Here is a 13,562-nt window from a genome sequence, read left to right on the forward strand (position 1 = left end):
CTCCTCCCTCTCCCCCCCGCCGCTGCCACCGTCGCCGCCGCCGCTGCCACCGTCGCCGCCGCCGCTGCCACCGTCGCCGCCGCCGCTGCCACCGTCGCCGCCGCCGCTGCCACCGTCGCCGCCGCCGCCGCCACCGTCGCCGCCGCCGCTGCCACCGTCGCCGCCGCCGCCCTCGACCAGCGAGGTCGTCGCGTAAAAGTCGGCGATGGCGGCGGCGCGCGGCTTCGAGTAGACGACCTGAGGCGAGGCGAGGGGTGGGCAAAGCGCGCCGGGGCCTGCGCGAACCTCGGCGCATCTCGGAGCATCTCCACCCGTCGCTCAGCCGCTAGCTAGCCTCCTCCCAAATCTCAGCCCATCTCGGCGCATCTCGGCGCATCTCGGCCCATCTCGGCACCACGTCGCGGTGGATTCCGCTCAGCCACCACTGGTCCTGGTCCTCGAGGTAGGACGCGTCCGAGAAGCGGACCACCTGGGCATGTCCGAGAAGCGGCCGCCAATCAATCAATCGATCGATTCGTTCCTTCAATCAGTCCATTGTTTAAGACGCGGACCACCTGGACCGATAGCGTGTGCCGGCCCGCCTCGCCGGCGGCGCACGCGTCGGTGACCTGCAGTGGGAGCACTCGGTGCGTCTCGGGCGGTCGCACACTCCCTTGCTGGCGGCGGGAGGGCGGCAGAATGCTGCTGGAATACGGATCCCGTGGCCGTGTCGTCTCGCTGGGATGGTGGCGGAGCATCTGGTCTTGGATTTCGTCAAACTCAAAGGGCAGCTTGCCTGCTCACAGCCGCACGTGTGAGGTGGTGCCGCCCGCAGCTCGCGGCAGTGAGCGAAGCCGAGGCACTGGCCACCGTCCTGAGAGTAGCCCACCTCTCGCCCGTTGAGCCACACCGTCACCGCGCCTGCTCACACCGGCGGCCGTGAAGAAGCAGTGCTGACCGTCACCGAGCCTCGCGTCGCCGCTCGAGTCGCCGTCGACGCCGTCGAACCGGAGCAGCGTCCGCCGACCCGCCCAGGCGCCCGGAAGGGAGAAGCTTGTCTGGTAAGTGCCTACGCCATCGACGCACGGCCCATTCGGTGGTTGATCTGAAGCTGAAGGGCAAAGGGTGGTGGAGGACGGGGCTGCGTGCCGACGGCGTTCCCCTCGGCAGGCACGTTGGGAGGGTCCACCTGCGCACAGCTCGAGGTGTGCGAACGGCGTCTGCTCCACACCCCGGCGTGCGGCGCTGAGACGGCCCCCACCGGGAAGGGGTACACCGTGTTTGTGTAGATCGGGCGGCCAAACCCGGCCGTCTCCCACGAGCAAGGCACGCGGATGGCAGACCAGTCGGCGGCGTCAAAGCCGCGCGCGCGGGCGGCGCCGTCCGGCAGCCGAGGCGCCTCGTGCACGTGCTCGACCAGGCTGAAGGCCCACTCGGCCGGCGTGAGCCGCATCACCCACCGCGACGTCGGCGGCCTGCGGGCGGCGGCGGCGGGCGCAGGGCGGAAGGGTGTGGCGCGAGGAGGAGCACGCCGGGCGTGGCGAGTGGTCGAGACGCGAGACGAGGTGAAGCGGACGAGCGAACAGGGAGAGAGCAGCATTGAACGCGAGGCGCATCATGCTATGTAGAATTGTGCACACGCCTCAGCGTCAGCGGACAGCCGAGGGCTTGCGCGGCGGTCTCCCAGCAGTGAAGCGGCGCGTGCATCGGCTCACGCGAGGCGGAGACAACCGTCTCGTCGCACCACCGTCGGCTTTTTCCGCTCATCTTGACGAGCAGCGAGGCGCCGCGAGTCGAACGCCGTCGTGAAACTGCTTGAAAAAAGAAAAAAGTGGACGGTCTTATCTTTTTAGTATGAGAGTTTGGTTAGGTATGTGTGCAAAGACGCGCGACGATATACTTTACGAATTTATTGAGAAAAACTCCAGCGGCGCTCTGAAATTCTACGACTGCGGACGCTCTGAAGCGGGCCCTCCCGTGATCCGCTCGCCGAAGACCCGAACCTCGGTTCTGTGCATGGCCAGCTCGAGCTCGACAAAGATGACGGCGAGCACGAGCAGTTGGTAGAGGTGCACGCGTGCTCCCGGCACCTGCGATAACACGATGTGGGAGGAGTTAGCCTTGCGCGTGGAGTCGGTGGCGAGGGCGAGAATGCACCGTGACGGGCATCTGCCTCGCCATGTCGGCCGCCTGCGCCTCGAGCGCAGCAAAGTCGAGCCGCTGCAGCACCCGATCGACCGCCTGAGAGAGCGCTCGCTCATCCCGCGCCCAGGACTGGGCGGCAGCCGTGAGCTTCTCAGAGTCGAGCGTCCAGGAGCAAAGGAGCGCACCGCCCATCGCTGACATCCCAGTGCTGGACAGGAAGTCGACCAGCATGCTGCGGAAGACACGTAGCGTGCCCTCGGCCTTGCACACGACAGGGTATCGGCATATTCAACTGTAAAGTTAATGGGGTCGCCGTTCACACCGCAGGTGCACGCGCGCTCATGCGCGAGCTGCAGTTCCTCATGCACTCGGCAGGCACCGCGAAGCGCTGGCGGAGGGAAGGCGTGCGCTGGATCCTGTTCTTCCAGGCTACACTTCGCTGCACCTCGGCCATACTGGAGCTAACCTCCGCGGCTGACGCCATCTCGCTTATTCTCGTACAGGAGACGAGCCTGAAGCGGCCCCTCGCCGGCTCCGCCTCGGTCATGCTCCTCGGACCGTGGCCGCGCCGCGGCGGTGATACTCCAGCCAACGCTCGGCGGCGGGTGGCGTTCGGCGGCAGCTGAGGATTCCCTCGGAGGCGGGCTTTATGGAGGCGCTTTAGAGAGGCATGTGGGCGCCCTCTAACCCGCTTTTTTTTGATATTATGCGCGCTCTGTGTGCGTACAGCGAGCTTGCTAACATGTTTCTTCCGCGACACACTCAGTGGTCACAGGAGCCTGATTCTACAGCACCCCCTCGTTGGTCGACGGACAACCATTCGCATCCCGCCTTCCCTCACTCACCTTGCTAAGAGCTGAGCCCAAGCATTGAGCGGAGCCCCTCGTTGAGGGGCAGCGACAGCATGTACAGCGGGGCTAGTTTCACGAAGAGCGCCGTTGAGCCGCGGTAAAAGCCGGCCTCCTTCAGGAAGGGGAACCCGAGACCCTCCTGGGACATGATCGTAGTGGCGCACGCGATAGGCGACGCGAACTTGCCCGGCTCTGCCAGGTAGCGCGTGGTGACGACATCCGCCGGGGTCGCGCACACGGTGGACCCGAGTGCGCCCATGATGGAGGCGAGGATCTGCTGCATGAGGCCTACGGATGCGCCACAGGCGTGTGTCGCGACTTGACGTGTGCGACCTGTCTTCTGCGGCTCGAGTGCCCTCGGGAAGGACTCCCGAAGTGGCCGTCTTGAAGCCGTCATACCCAAGCTGATTGCCCGCAGAGAGCGTCGCGCCGCGCACCACCAGCGGGCCCGAGCCCTTGAACCAGCCGCCGATGCCGTCCTTCTTTGCTACGGCGGCCATACCGGCGATCCAGCCGTTGGGCGAGGTAGGTGCAGAGCCCGCCTTGGCGCCTGTGGTCAGCAGGCCCGACTTTGGGTCGACGAGCCCCGCCTCGGCCTGGATGATTGTCTTTTGCGCGAAGACGGGCGTGGCAATGAAGTAGCCGATCGCACCCGCGAGCAGCCCCGAGATGAACATGTCGCCCGGCGTTGGCTTTGCGACGTCACCACCGCGGGCGCCAACGAAGACGTCGCGCACCGTGGGGTAGAGGCCTACCCTCCCGATCGCCGACACGCCGATCGCCATGAAGTTGACCGATATGCCTGGCAGCATGATTCCTGAGAGAGGGCAAGAACCTGTGAGATTGTGCGGGCTCAGTGCGTCGGCGGCGGATCCACCACCTCGCATCACGCCCTCCTTGGCCACGATCTCGCTCGCAAAGCCACTCATGTTGGTCGCGGTGCGCATGCTCTCGGGCGTCACCTGCCAGCGCACCTTGACCAGCTCGAGCGGATTGGTGACCGCCGCGCCGATTCCGGCCGAGAGAAAGGAGGCAAAGAGGCCGCGCGCGAAGAGGAAGGAGGGCTCCTGATGGCGTCAGTAAGCGACCCTTGGGTGGCGGTGCGAATGGAGTGCACGGCCAGGGTAGGGCGGGGTCTGGCTGCGCATAAGGCCAGAAGGAGCGACGTAGCAGGACTGTATATCGCTGTGTGGTGGTCGAAACGGCGTGGGCCAGAAGGAGCGGCTAGCAGGACTGTATATCGCTTTGTGGTGGTCGAAACGGCGTGGGCGCTGTCAGGCTGGCAGTGGCGTTGGCGGTGCCTTCGTGCCAGCCGCCGCCTGGTGGGGCGGAGGGATCTCGTGGCCGAGCTCGCCAATGCTCCCTTTATGAGCGAGCTGTTTCTTTTTGCCGTACACGTCGTCGTCCGGTAGGCAGCTCAGCGCGTGAGGCAGACCGTCGAGACCCATCGACAGTGTGCAATGTCCGCCGAACGCGTCGGCCGTCCCTCTGAATCTGGAATCCAACTGCTGAAATCGCACGCAAGTGGCACCGGGGGTCAGCTGTGCGCTGTGAAGGTCGGCCAAGCAGTTTTTCGTTGTATGTGGCTCTTACGTACATTCCCGGAGGAGGACTGCTGACAGGGTTTGCGATGAGGAGTGACCCGAAGGGTTTCTCGGGGTTGGTGCACCACTAACCGCCTCTGCAAGAGCACTGCGCCTCAGCGGGCTCATACTAGCACCCACCTCGCAAGCCGGACTTCTGGCTCGACGAGGGTCGAGGCTGCTCCGGGCACTGCGGGGGCCGGGGCACACGGCGGCACGGGTCACTCCTCAACACAAAAAACCCCCCGTCGAAGCACGAGGGGTCGAGGAAGTAACAACTAACAAGTATATGTGAAAAAGAAAAGGGCGCGAAGAAGTCAGGTGTGTGTGTTTAAAAAGGCGGCGCGGCACGCGGTAAGGGGTCGGCGGTACCGTAAGCTAGGGGCGGCGCGGCGGCAACAGACGGCATTTTTATGCTTTCAAAACCATCATCCTACATCGCTCTTGATTGCTCACGACACCCGTATGACCGACGGGTCGTCCTCCAGCGCCGAGTTGAGCGAGAGGTGCTTCCCGAAGAAGGCCATGAGCAGCGCCGCCTGTTCACACCCTCGCGCGCCGTGAAGAGCCGCCCTCCACGCCCCGCCGACCCGCCGCCGAAGGGCCGAGCCCCAGCGGCGAGGCATACTCGCCCGCCGGCCCAACCACGCACATCTCGGGCCGATCTCGGAGAGTGAGGAGAGGAGAGGAGAGGAGAGGAGGGGAGAGGAGAGTCAGGAGAGAGCAGTGAGGAGTATTGGCTGTCACAAGAGCCCACCTCGTTCGCGGACCCGACCATGCCTCCGCCTCGCCCGGGCAGAACCTCGAGCGTGCACTCCGCCACGCTCCCCTCCTCCGCCACGCTCCCCGCCGCCCCGCCGCCCGCCGCCCCGCTCGCCACCGCGCCGCCGCCGCCGCCGCCGCTTCTCGCAACCTCTGCCGCGCCCGACGTCAGCCGGGAGAGCAGTTCCCTCGCGAACGGCGTCAGCGGGTCCCGCTCACCGACGACGGCGAGGACGGGAGTGCGGACGACGGCGCCGGCCGGCGGCGGGGGCGCCTCTGGTAGCGGCAGCCCGCACCAGCTGACACAGCCTCCGAGCCGGCAGGGCCCGCCGCCCGCGAGGCCGTCGAGGTGCTGCAGCAGATCGAGCGCGACGGTGCCGCCGTGCGCGTACCCGAAGAGGAAGATCCGCTCCGGGCTCCAGCCGCACTCGCGCACGAGCAGCCGCAGCACCGACAGCAGCGGCGCCCTGCTCGCAGCTCGAACGGTGAGAGGCGCCGTGTTCACGGCTGGCGCGACGCGGCGGTGGAGAGAGTCGCCGCGCGTCGCGGGCGAGCGAGAGCGGGCGGCGCTGGTCGGAGGCGTCCGCGCCGTCGATCAGGCGGCCGTCCGCCTCGAAGCTCTCGAACCAGGCGCCACCCTCGATGCCGAGCGGCAGCGGCAGCGGCGCCGCCAGCGCGAGCGCAGAGGTCTGAGGGAGCGCGAGCTTTGCGCCGAACCGAGCGTACATGTCGGGCGCGTCGCCGAGGCCGTGCAGCAGCAGCAGCAGGTTGGGCGCGTCCCGGGGCAGGCCATCGGCCCACACGCCGCGCCGAAAGCCGCACCGCGAGAGCGCGGCCGCCGTCGGTGGCACGCGAGCCGCGGCGGCGGCCCACACCCACCGCGACGGGTTCTCTCGCAGCTCGAGGAGGGAGGAGGTGGAGCCGGCCGCGGAGCCGGCCGCCATCGCGAAAACAAAGAAAAAGTCCGCCTGAACCACTTCACAGCTATAGACACCTCACTAGACCCCACATACGGTCTCGTCCGTGCCTCGCAGGCCGGTGAGATTGCTAGAGGTGGAGCCAGCTGCTCTAGCCTCACATATCACTTCCTGTCGTCTGTTGTTTGAGTTGTGCCCTTGTTTGTGCCCTTGGCACCGTGGAGTGCTGGGGGGGGCGACAGGGAGGATGTGGCCCTGAGTTATGTGTACGCCGACTCAGGGTGTGTGGCAGCCAGCTGGCTGTGTGTCTTGTGAGCTTGTTTGTGTCTGTGTGTCGCTCGTGCGTGTCGTCATCATCTGTCTAGCGTCCACCCATACCGCGTTGGTGTCCAGTCCGAGCCTGGCTGTTCTTCACCTTACTACCTACCTACCTACAGCTATGCCTTGCTCCTTTAGGTGCTCTTTAGTATGTTCTTGAACTCACCCGTCCCTGACTGGCTGAGTACACTCCCTTCCTATTGTCTTGTACTCGGCGTCCTGTGGGTGTGTTCATATTTTTGCCACAGGGACCTTTTGGTAGCCACTCTTTTTGAAGATCGCCGACCCCCGATTCGGGACGCCTTCATCGGCTGCAGCCGAGTAGTCGCATGGATGCAGCTGCACTATCTCGCACCCACGGATCTCTCGCCGTGAATGAATGTGTCCGAGGGTGCATTGTGAGGACCTCTTGCCGTGAGGACCTCTTCGCTCTTGCAGCCATGAAGTGCCATGAGCTTGCCCACACACGCCACAGTGCTTGCGGTGGCGCTGCGGTCAGGCAGCCAGTGCATCACACTGCATGCAGTCAGAAAGAAGGCTCTCGCTCGGCGTGCAAAGGACGCCGGAGCAGCAAACCGCAACCAACGAAGTGTCACTGAATAGGAAGCAATTTAGTTGGGTCCGGTGGGAAGTGCGATTGAGCTCTGTGAACGTTTTTTTCTTTTTATTATTAAATAAGACGGTACAGCCGATTTTTTGCTCAACATCGGATGTTTGTCGACAAACTCATGCCAGAGCTCCTGCTGCTCGCGGGTTGGTCCGGTGGGGGGGGCGGGGCCGGGCGGGGTGGATCGGGTCGGGTCGGGTTGGGGCGGGGTTGCTCGGGTCGGGGGGGGGCGGGGTTGTGGGGTGGGGTGGGGATGTCGGGGTGGAGAGTGGGTGGGCGCCGGGGTGGGAGTGGTGTGACTGCTCCTGTGGTGCGGGCGACGGCTTCAGGAAGCCGTCGCCCGTGGCGAATCGATGCGAGCGCGCCGCGTGCTCCACGCGCGGCGCGCTCGTATCGACTTGGGAGTCCAATGCGCGCAGCGGGCGGGTAGCACCTCGGGAGCTCGCTCTACCCGTGATGCGGAGAACTGCGGCCCACAGGAGCGAGAATCTATCAACCACGTCTGCGCCTCGCCTGTCGCGTGAATCGTGTCGTGCGACCGCGTTGCGTTCGAAAATTCTTTTTATTGCAAATTCTTTTATTGCAAATTCTTTTGCGCAAATTCTTTTTATTATTGGTGTGGCCGCTGTGCCGGCTCGCTCATGCTCCTGCCCTGTCCGGCACCTCCGCTGCACCTTCCGCTGCTGCTCGCCGCTGCCGCCGATTCACCGCTCCTCGCTGACGCCACACCAGCAGCGGCAGCCGCGACCGCCGCCGTCGCGGCCGCTGACGGCCCCGCGCTGCAGCTGCTCGAGTTTGCGCGTGAGTTTGCGCGCGAGGGCGTGCCTTACAGCCCGTCGGTGATCGGCCCGGCGCTGAGCGAGCTGCGCGAGAGCATCAACGGTGTCCTCCTCGACGTGCGGCTGCTTTCGCTCTACCTCAACGCGGGCGTGTTTGCGCTCGCGCTGATCTGCGGCCTTCTGCTCGGCGACCAGTCGCGGCCGGATCTGCCGCGCGACGAGCGCGAGGGCGACGACGGCCTCTACCGCACGATGCCGGCGGCGAGAGCGGCCACGTGGGACCGTGGCGGGCCGACCTTTCGCGGCGGCGGCAGAGGCGCGCTGTCCGAACGCAGCTCTTTGCCGCCGCCGCCGCCGGCGCAAAAGTTCGTGGACGAGCTGCGGCCGTCGCGTGGTGCCTTCACCGCCGTCTCCGCAGGTCGAGAGTGTGATCAAGGTGTGAGCCGTGAGGAACAACTGATTGAGCGGCCGTCACCGCCGTCCCCGCAGGCCTGTGGGTCGAGTTCGTTCTCTGCGTCGCTCTCGACACGCTCGGCACCGCGTCCTACTTTTACCCGCTGGGAGAGTTTGTGGACGGCGGGGAGGCCACTTCCTAGACCCTTCCTGCACCCTTCCTAGACCCTTCCTAGGCGAGTTTGTGGACGGCGGCTTCGCCTTCGCCTACGCCTTCGCCATCGAGCTCTTCTTCGACTGGCCTGCGATGGCGCTGTTTGGCTTTTGGGAGGAGGCGCTTCCGTATACGGACGGCATCCCCAGCCCGCCACCCCCGCCTGGGCTCGCCACTACTGTGACCGTGATTGCTCTTCTCCTCGCTGTGACAATAGGCATCCCCAGCCCGCCACCCCCGCCTGGGCTCGCCACTACTGTGGCCGTGATTGCTCTTCTCCTCGCTGTGACAATAGGCATCCCCACCGCCACCCTCGCCTGGGTCCTCACCGTGTGCGGCGTGCGGTACGCCATGCAGGGGCGCACCGCCAGGGCGGGCGTGCGCCAGGGGAAGGACCGAGGCACTTTGCTGCTCGTCGACCGGCTGGCAAAGGGGCGGGGCGAGGCGCTGCGAGAGAAGCGGCCGGCTCGCTGGTTCGACGACCAGTGGGGCTATCTTGACGACCCCGCCGCCGCCAAGGGGGCCGACACGAGCCCGATCCTGCGGGACCGCTCCGGCAACGCGCTGCCGTGACCGGCTGACCGCGCTCGGGCCGGCGGGCGTAAGGGTCGAGCTACTTGTTGGGTGAGCAGCACGATGTTCACGTCGTGACGGCTTACGTCTCTGGCGTGGTCTACGGTATCCGTCGCGCAGCGACCCCGCGACACTGGGGGGAGGCGCGCTTGTTCTTCGTTGTTCGTCTCACCGCGCGGGACACCGTCGAGTGTCACGCCGCCACCTAGCACTTACTTTTTGAGACACTTTTCGATCAAAAGAACATGCCAGGCGCGCACACATGCGCCATGCCACCAATGTGCCGTCGCGGGAGTGAGAAAATACATGCACTGGCCACTGTCCTATCGCAGTAGAGTCTCTAGGAGAAAAGCCGTCGAAGTACGAAGACGAAAAGTGCTCCCCCCGCGCAAGCGAGTGTGCCCCCCGGGGGGGGGGGCGGAGGGTCCGCAGCGGTTACAGCGTCCAAGGCGGCGACGTCGGAGTGCACCCTCGTCGAACGAGTTTGCCGCGCCTCGCCAAGGGTCCCCATGGGGGTACAGACGAGGAGGGGGGGCGCACTGGAAGTCACCTCCAGAGCTCCAGCGCCTCGCCGCCTCGTCGGGCAGAGACCGCCCATCACCAGGTCCCCTCCGAAGCGGCTCCGAGGAGCGTTTGAGAAACGTCCAGCTCGAGGCAGCGCATCACCAGATCGCGCACCTCGAACACCGCTCGGTTTGCCTCGGCGCGCGCTCGCACCGTGGGATGGCACCGACGCACTGCCTGGGACATGCAGAGATGCGGGGTGTTGGCAGGACGTTTGTGTTGGTAGTCTGCGTGGCGATCGAGGAGTGAGCCAGGGTTGGGCAAGCTCGCGCACCTCGCAGAGGTCGGCTGGCGGCGAGGAGAGGTCGTCGACCACGACGCCAGCGCCCACCTCCTCCACCCACTCGAGCACTTTCTTCTCCTGCGCCATCACGCCACGCCGCTCGCTCACGAAGGCCGCGCCGCTTGCCAGCGCCTCCGAGACGGTGCCTGGGCCCGGCTTGCCAATTACCATGTCTGTGCGGCGCATGTGGTCCCGCACCTGTGCACCGAGGAGACGCGTCACGCGCAGTGGACGGGGAAAGGGCTGTCATGCTTCTCTCGGCGTTGGACAAGTGCGGTGCCCCCCTCGAGATGCCCCCCACCGTGCGTTGGTGCGGGTGTCTGTGTGTGTGATTGAGCAATCGAGCCTGCAATGCGGGTAGCATCGGCTCCGCCACGCAGTCGCCACGCGCGCGCAGACGGTCAAGGAGGCGTGCATTGGCGCCGCAGAGCGCCACCACCTCCAGCGCGGGCCAACGCCGTTTGAGCGCATCGACGACCGCCTCGACGCGCATCGGAGGCATCGCGCCAAAGCTCACCAACGCGCGGCGCGGCTCTTGCGGCCGGCCGAGCAGGGCACCACACGCGTCCTCCTCGGGCTCGTCCCGCTCCTCCTCCTCGGGCTGCGCCAGTTCACCGTGCTGCACCATGATAGAGTCGGCCGACGGTTGCCTCGAGTGCCGCTTTGCTGCACGGTGGAAAGTCGGATGGACCACCATGCCACTCGTGCGGAGCTGAGGCGGGGCGGGGCGGGGCGAAGGGGGGGTGATTGAGAAGGGCGGTCGGGGTGCGGAGTCTAGGAAGGGAGGCCGAGGCGAAGCGCGAGCAGGAGAGGCGCAAGAGCCGAGCATGGCAGGTGGCACAACACACCACATCGGAGGGTGCATAGCCGAGCTGCTTGCACTGCTGCTGCAAGGTGGACGTGCCGGCGACGATGATATGGCGCACCGCGCCGCCGCGCCGCCGCTCGTCCACCCACGGGTGCTCCGCCTGCGTGCGTTGGCGAGGGGCGGAATGGACCGGCCGTCTTGACATTTCGGATCATGCGAGGGTGGGTGCGGGGGGTGGGGGGGGGGAGTAGCCACCGAGCTGGCAAAGTCAGTCACGACGGTGATGAGCGTCGCGTTCGGGTTTACTGTCTCCAACGCGTCCCGCATGTGCGAGTTGAAGAATGGCACGAATGAGACGATGAGGTCTGGGGGGGCTTCCGACCACAGGCGCACGAGCCCACCAACGATGCGCGAGCGGAAGAGGTAGGTGAAGACACGGACGAAGAGGCCGAGGAAGCCGGCGGTCACCATCCACCCGTGCCGCAGTAGCAGGTTGTACACCTCGTCACCGTCAAAGCCGCTCGCTCGCGGCTCCTTGAGCCCCCACACGCATGCCTCCACCGTGTATCCAATGTCAAAGGTCTCGACCACGTCCGAGTCGCTTAGCGAGCGAGGTAGGCTATCAAGCACCGCGCGCGCCGACGCTTTGTGGCCCCCACCGCCGTGGCCGGCGGCGAACAAGATGCGGCGGGGCATATATGTGTACACGAGGCGCTCTGAAAGCGGTTCCACCGGGCGCGCCCGCCGTGGCCCGTCGTGGATCTGGGAATCGTCAGAATGCACAAGCGGGCCCAAAGCTACAGCTGTGAGAGACGTGCAGGATGCAGGATGCAGAATGCGGAATGCAAAAACTCACCCACAGCCAGGAGAGAGCGGACAGAGTACCGATGCAGGATGCAGGTGCAGAATGCAAAAACTCGCCCAATTATAGGTACGGCTCTCTAAGGAGAGGCCAAAAAAGAGTCGTACAGAATGCACAATGGCTGTTCTTCACCTTTCTACCTACCTACTGCACAATGCAGGTGCAGAATACAGAATCCCACCCAAGAGTGCACTGTGTGTGCAGAGTCTGTCTGTATGGTGCAGATGCTCTCTATACAGACTGCAAACTGCATGCAACATGTCTCCCCGTCTCTGTTCTCTGGGTTCTCTTCGAGGGTTCGCTCTTACTGACGTACGAGTTCGTCAATCTAGCGCGAGAAACCGCCATCATTTAGTTACGGCATTACGGGTGAGCCACGTATGAAAGAACCAGGCGCTCTCCAGAGCCGTATGGTACACGAAACGCCACCCCCACACAGGAAAGGTGGCTTCGTGTGAGCTAGCTGCCGATGGTGGCTCCCCCCTGGTGCTGTCGGGGCGGCGACGTGACGGCGTCCTTGATGGCGGCTATTGGCAGTCGGGGTTGAAGTCGGCGGCCATGCCGACGGGCCGCATCGCCGGGAAGAGCAACACCTCCTTGATGGACTCGTTGTCGGTCAGCAGCATGCACAGCCGGTCGATGCCCATGCCCCACCCCGCCGTCGGCGGCAGGCCGTACTCGAGCGCCTGGTGGTGTGGAGAGGGCTCGTCGAGGAGGCGCCCGTTCACACACAGCAGTCGGCCGCACGCCCGCCGGCCCGGGTGGGTGGGCTTGGTGGGGTTGGGGTGGTGGGGGAGTCTCGGACGGGGCCCGGCGCCGTGATGAAGCCGTCGTCCACGAACATCGCCTCGTCGTCGCCCGCAGCCTTTCCTTCGCCTGCGAGAGGCGGCGCACCCGGGGCTTGGCCAAGGAGGCCCCCAAGGTGAAAACACCCCCCCTTCCCCCCCCCCCTTTCCCCCCCCCCCCCCTCCCCCCCCCCCGCCCGCCCACACGCCGCCACGTCGCCTGCGCCGCGAAGCGCGCGCGCTGCTCCACGGGGTCGTTGAGCTCCGTGTACGCGTTGCACATCTCGTGGTAGTTTGCGAAGAGCTCGAACCGCTCCGTCAGGCCGGGCTTGGACCTGGTGGATTAACCCCTTCCTCAACTAGCGAATCCACGAGTGGACTAATCAACCGCTCCGCCAGGCGGTGTCACGAGGGGTGCGTGCTGCTCTCCTTTGGTGCCATATCGTCCCATCTCTCCCCATGCCCCATCTCTCCCCATCTCTCCCCATCTCTCCCCATCTTCGCCATCTCTCCCCATCTCTCCCCATCTCTCCCCATCTCTCCCCATCTCGCCATCTCTCCCCACCGGTGGTCCTTCGCGAGGGGCGACATGATCTTCGGGTGGTCCGTGATGAAGGTCGGGTGCAGGCACTGCGACTCGAGGAACTCGCCTGTTCACAGCTAGAGGTGTGAAGAGACGCCGTTCACACCGCAGGCACTGCGACTCGAGGAACTCGCCTGTTCACAGCTAGAGGTGTGAAGAGACGCTGTTCACACCGCAGGCACTGCGACTCGAGGAACTCGCCGACGAGCTTGTCGAGCAGCCGGTAGGTGGTGAGGGGCGGCTTGCACTCGACGCCGTGCTCGGCGCACAGCCCCTTGAGGAGAGCGTCATCAATTAATTATTACACGGACCGAATATGAATTCATACTATTAGGACAGCTCCTTGAGGAAAGCGTTGGTCTCGTAATAATATAATAATACAATCCTAGAATCATATAATAATACAACAATAGCTCCTTGAGGAAAGCGTTCGTCTCGTCCGACTCAAGCGGCAGCGGGATCTTGACGCCTGCAGCCTCGCGCAATCTCGGGTGATCTCGGGTGATCTCGAGAGCGGCAGCGGGATCTCCACGCACAATAATAGTAACAATGAGGA

The 13,562-nt window shown here is 65.1% G+C and overlaps 5 protein-coding genes across 5 annotated transcripts in view; 1 reads left to right on the forward strand and 4 right to left on the reverse strand.

Moving 5' to 3' along the window:
* EMIHUDRAFT_449289 (hypothetical protein) overlaps nucleotides 1–1,432 on the reverse strand; it is a gene marked incomplete at both ends in the record, with an annotated part of 8,217 nt that extends 6,785 nt beyond the window's left edge. The window contains 8 exons of the mRNA XM_005786561.1: nucleotides 178–237; nucleotides 395–469; nucleotides 555–775; nucleotides 850–900; nucleotides 938–1,048; nucleotides 1,117–1,168; nucleotides 1,241–1,291; nucleotides 1,388–1,432. Of these exons, the coding sequence (XP_005786618.1) occupies nucleotides 178–237; nucleotides 395–469; nucleotides 555–775; nucleotides 850–900; nucleotides 938–1,048; nucleotides 1,117–1,168; nucleotides 1,241–1,291; nucleotides 1,388–1,432 (666 nt within the window). The remainder of the gene's footprint in view (nucleotides 1–177; nucleotides 238–394; nucleotides 470–554; nucleotides 776–849; nucleotides 901–937; nucleotides 1,049–1,116; nucleotides 1,169–1,240; nucleotides 1,292–1,387) is intronic.
* A 1,541-nt stretch (nucleotides 1,433–2,973) lies between these two features.
* On the reverse strand, nucleotides 2,974–4,423 carry EMIHUDRAFT_201835 (mitochondrial substrate carrier family protein; the record flags this gene model as incomplete). Its single annotated transcript, XM_005786562.1, has 4 exons — nucleotides 2,974–3,263; nucleotides 3,295–3,777; nucleotides 3,856–4,042; nucleotides 4,373–4,423. The coding sequence occupies 4 exons, from the start codon at nucleotides 4,421–4,423 to the stop codon at nucleotides 2,974–2,976; spliced, it is 1,011 nt and encodes a 336-aa protein (XP_005786619.1).
* A 2,842-nt stretch (nucleotides 4,424–7,265) lies between these two features.
* On the forward strand, nucleotides 7,266–9,121 carry EMIHUDRAFT_201837 (hypothetical protein; the record flags this gene model as incomplete). Its single annotated transcript, XM_005786563.1, has 5 exons — nucleotides 7,266–7,312; nucleotides 7,492–7,588; nucleotides 7,981–8,359; nucleotides 8,431–8,510; nucleotides 8,576–9,121. 5 exons carry the CDS (start codon nucleotides 7,266–7,268, stop codon nucleotides 9,119–9,121), a joined length of 1,149 nt encoding a protein of 382 aa, XP_005786620.1.
* A 597-nt stretch (nucleotides 9,122–9,718) lies between these two features.
* Nucleotides 9,719–11,472, reverse strand: EMIHUDRAFT_201838 (hypothetical protein; the record flags this gene model as incomplete). Its single annotated transcript, XM_005786564.1, has 5 exons — nucleotides 9,719–9,862; nucleotides 9,960–10,166; nucleotides 10,408–10,587; nucleotides 10,895–10,936; nucleotides 11,032–11,472. 5 exons carry the CDS (start codon nucleotides 11,470–11,472, stop codon nucleotides 9,719–9,721), a joined length of 1,014 nt encoding a protein of 337 aa, XP_005786621.1.
* A 525-nt stretch (nucleotides 11,473–11,997) lies between these two features.
* Nucleotides 11,998–13,562, reverse strand: part of EMIHUDRAFT_426543 (putative Lysyl-tRNA synthetase) — a 5,976-nt gene continuing 4,411 nt past the window's right edge. Inside the window, exons 15-19 of the mRNA XM_005786565.1 lie at nucleotides 13,203–13,280; nucleotides 12,989–13,068; nucleotides 12,631–12,758; nucleotides 12,444–12,508; nucleotides 11,998–12,324 (exon numbers count right to left, since the gene is read on the reverse strand). Of these exons, the coding sequence (XP_005786622.1) occupies nucleotides 12,166–12,324; nucleotides 12,444–12,508; nucleotides 12,631–12,758; nucleotides 12,989–13,068; nucleotides 13,203–13,280 (510 nt within the window). The 3' untranslated portion in view covers nucleotides 11,998–12,165. The remainder of the gene's footprint in view (nucleotides 12,325–12,443; nucleotides 12,509–12,630; nucleotides 12,759–12,988; nucleotides 13,069–13,202; nucleotides 13,281–13,562) is intronic.

This window comes from Emiliania huxleyi (assembly GCF_000372725.1).
Source record: "Emiliania huxleyi CCMP1516 chromosome Unknown EMIHUscaffold_15, whole genome shotgun sequence".
Classification (NCBI taxonomy): domain Eukaryota; phylum Haptophyta; order Isochrysidales; family Noelaerhabdaceae; genus Emiliania; species Emiliania huxleyi.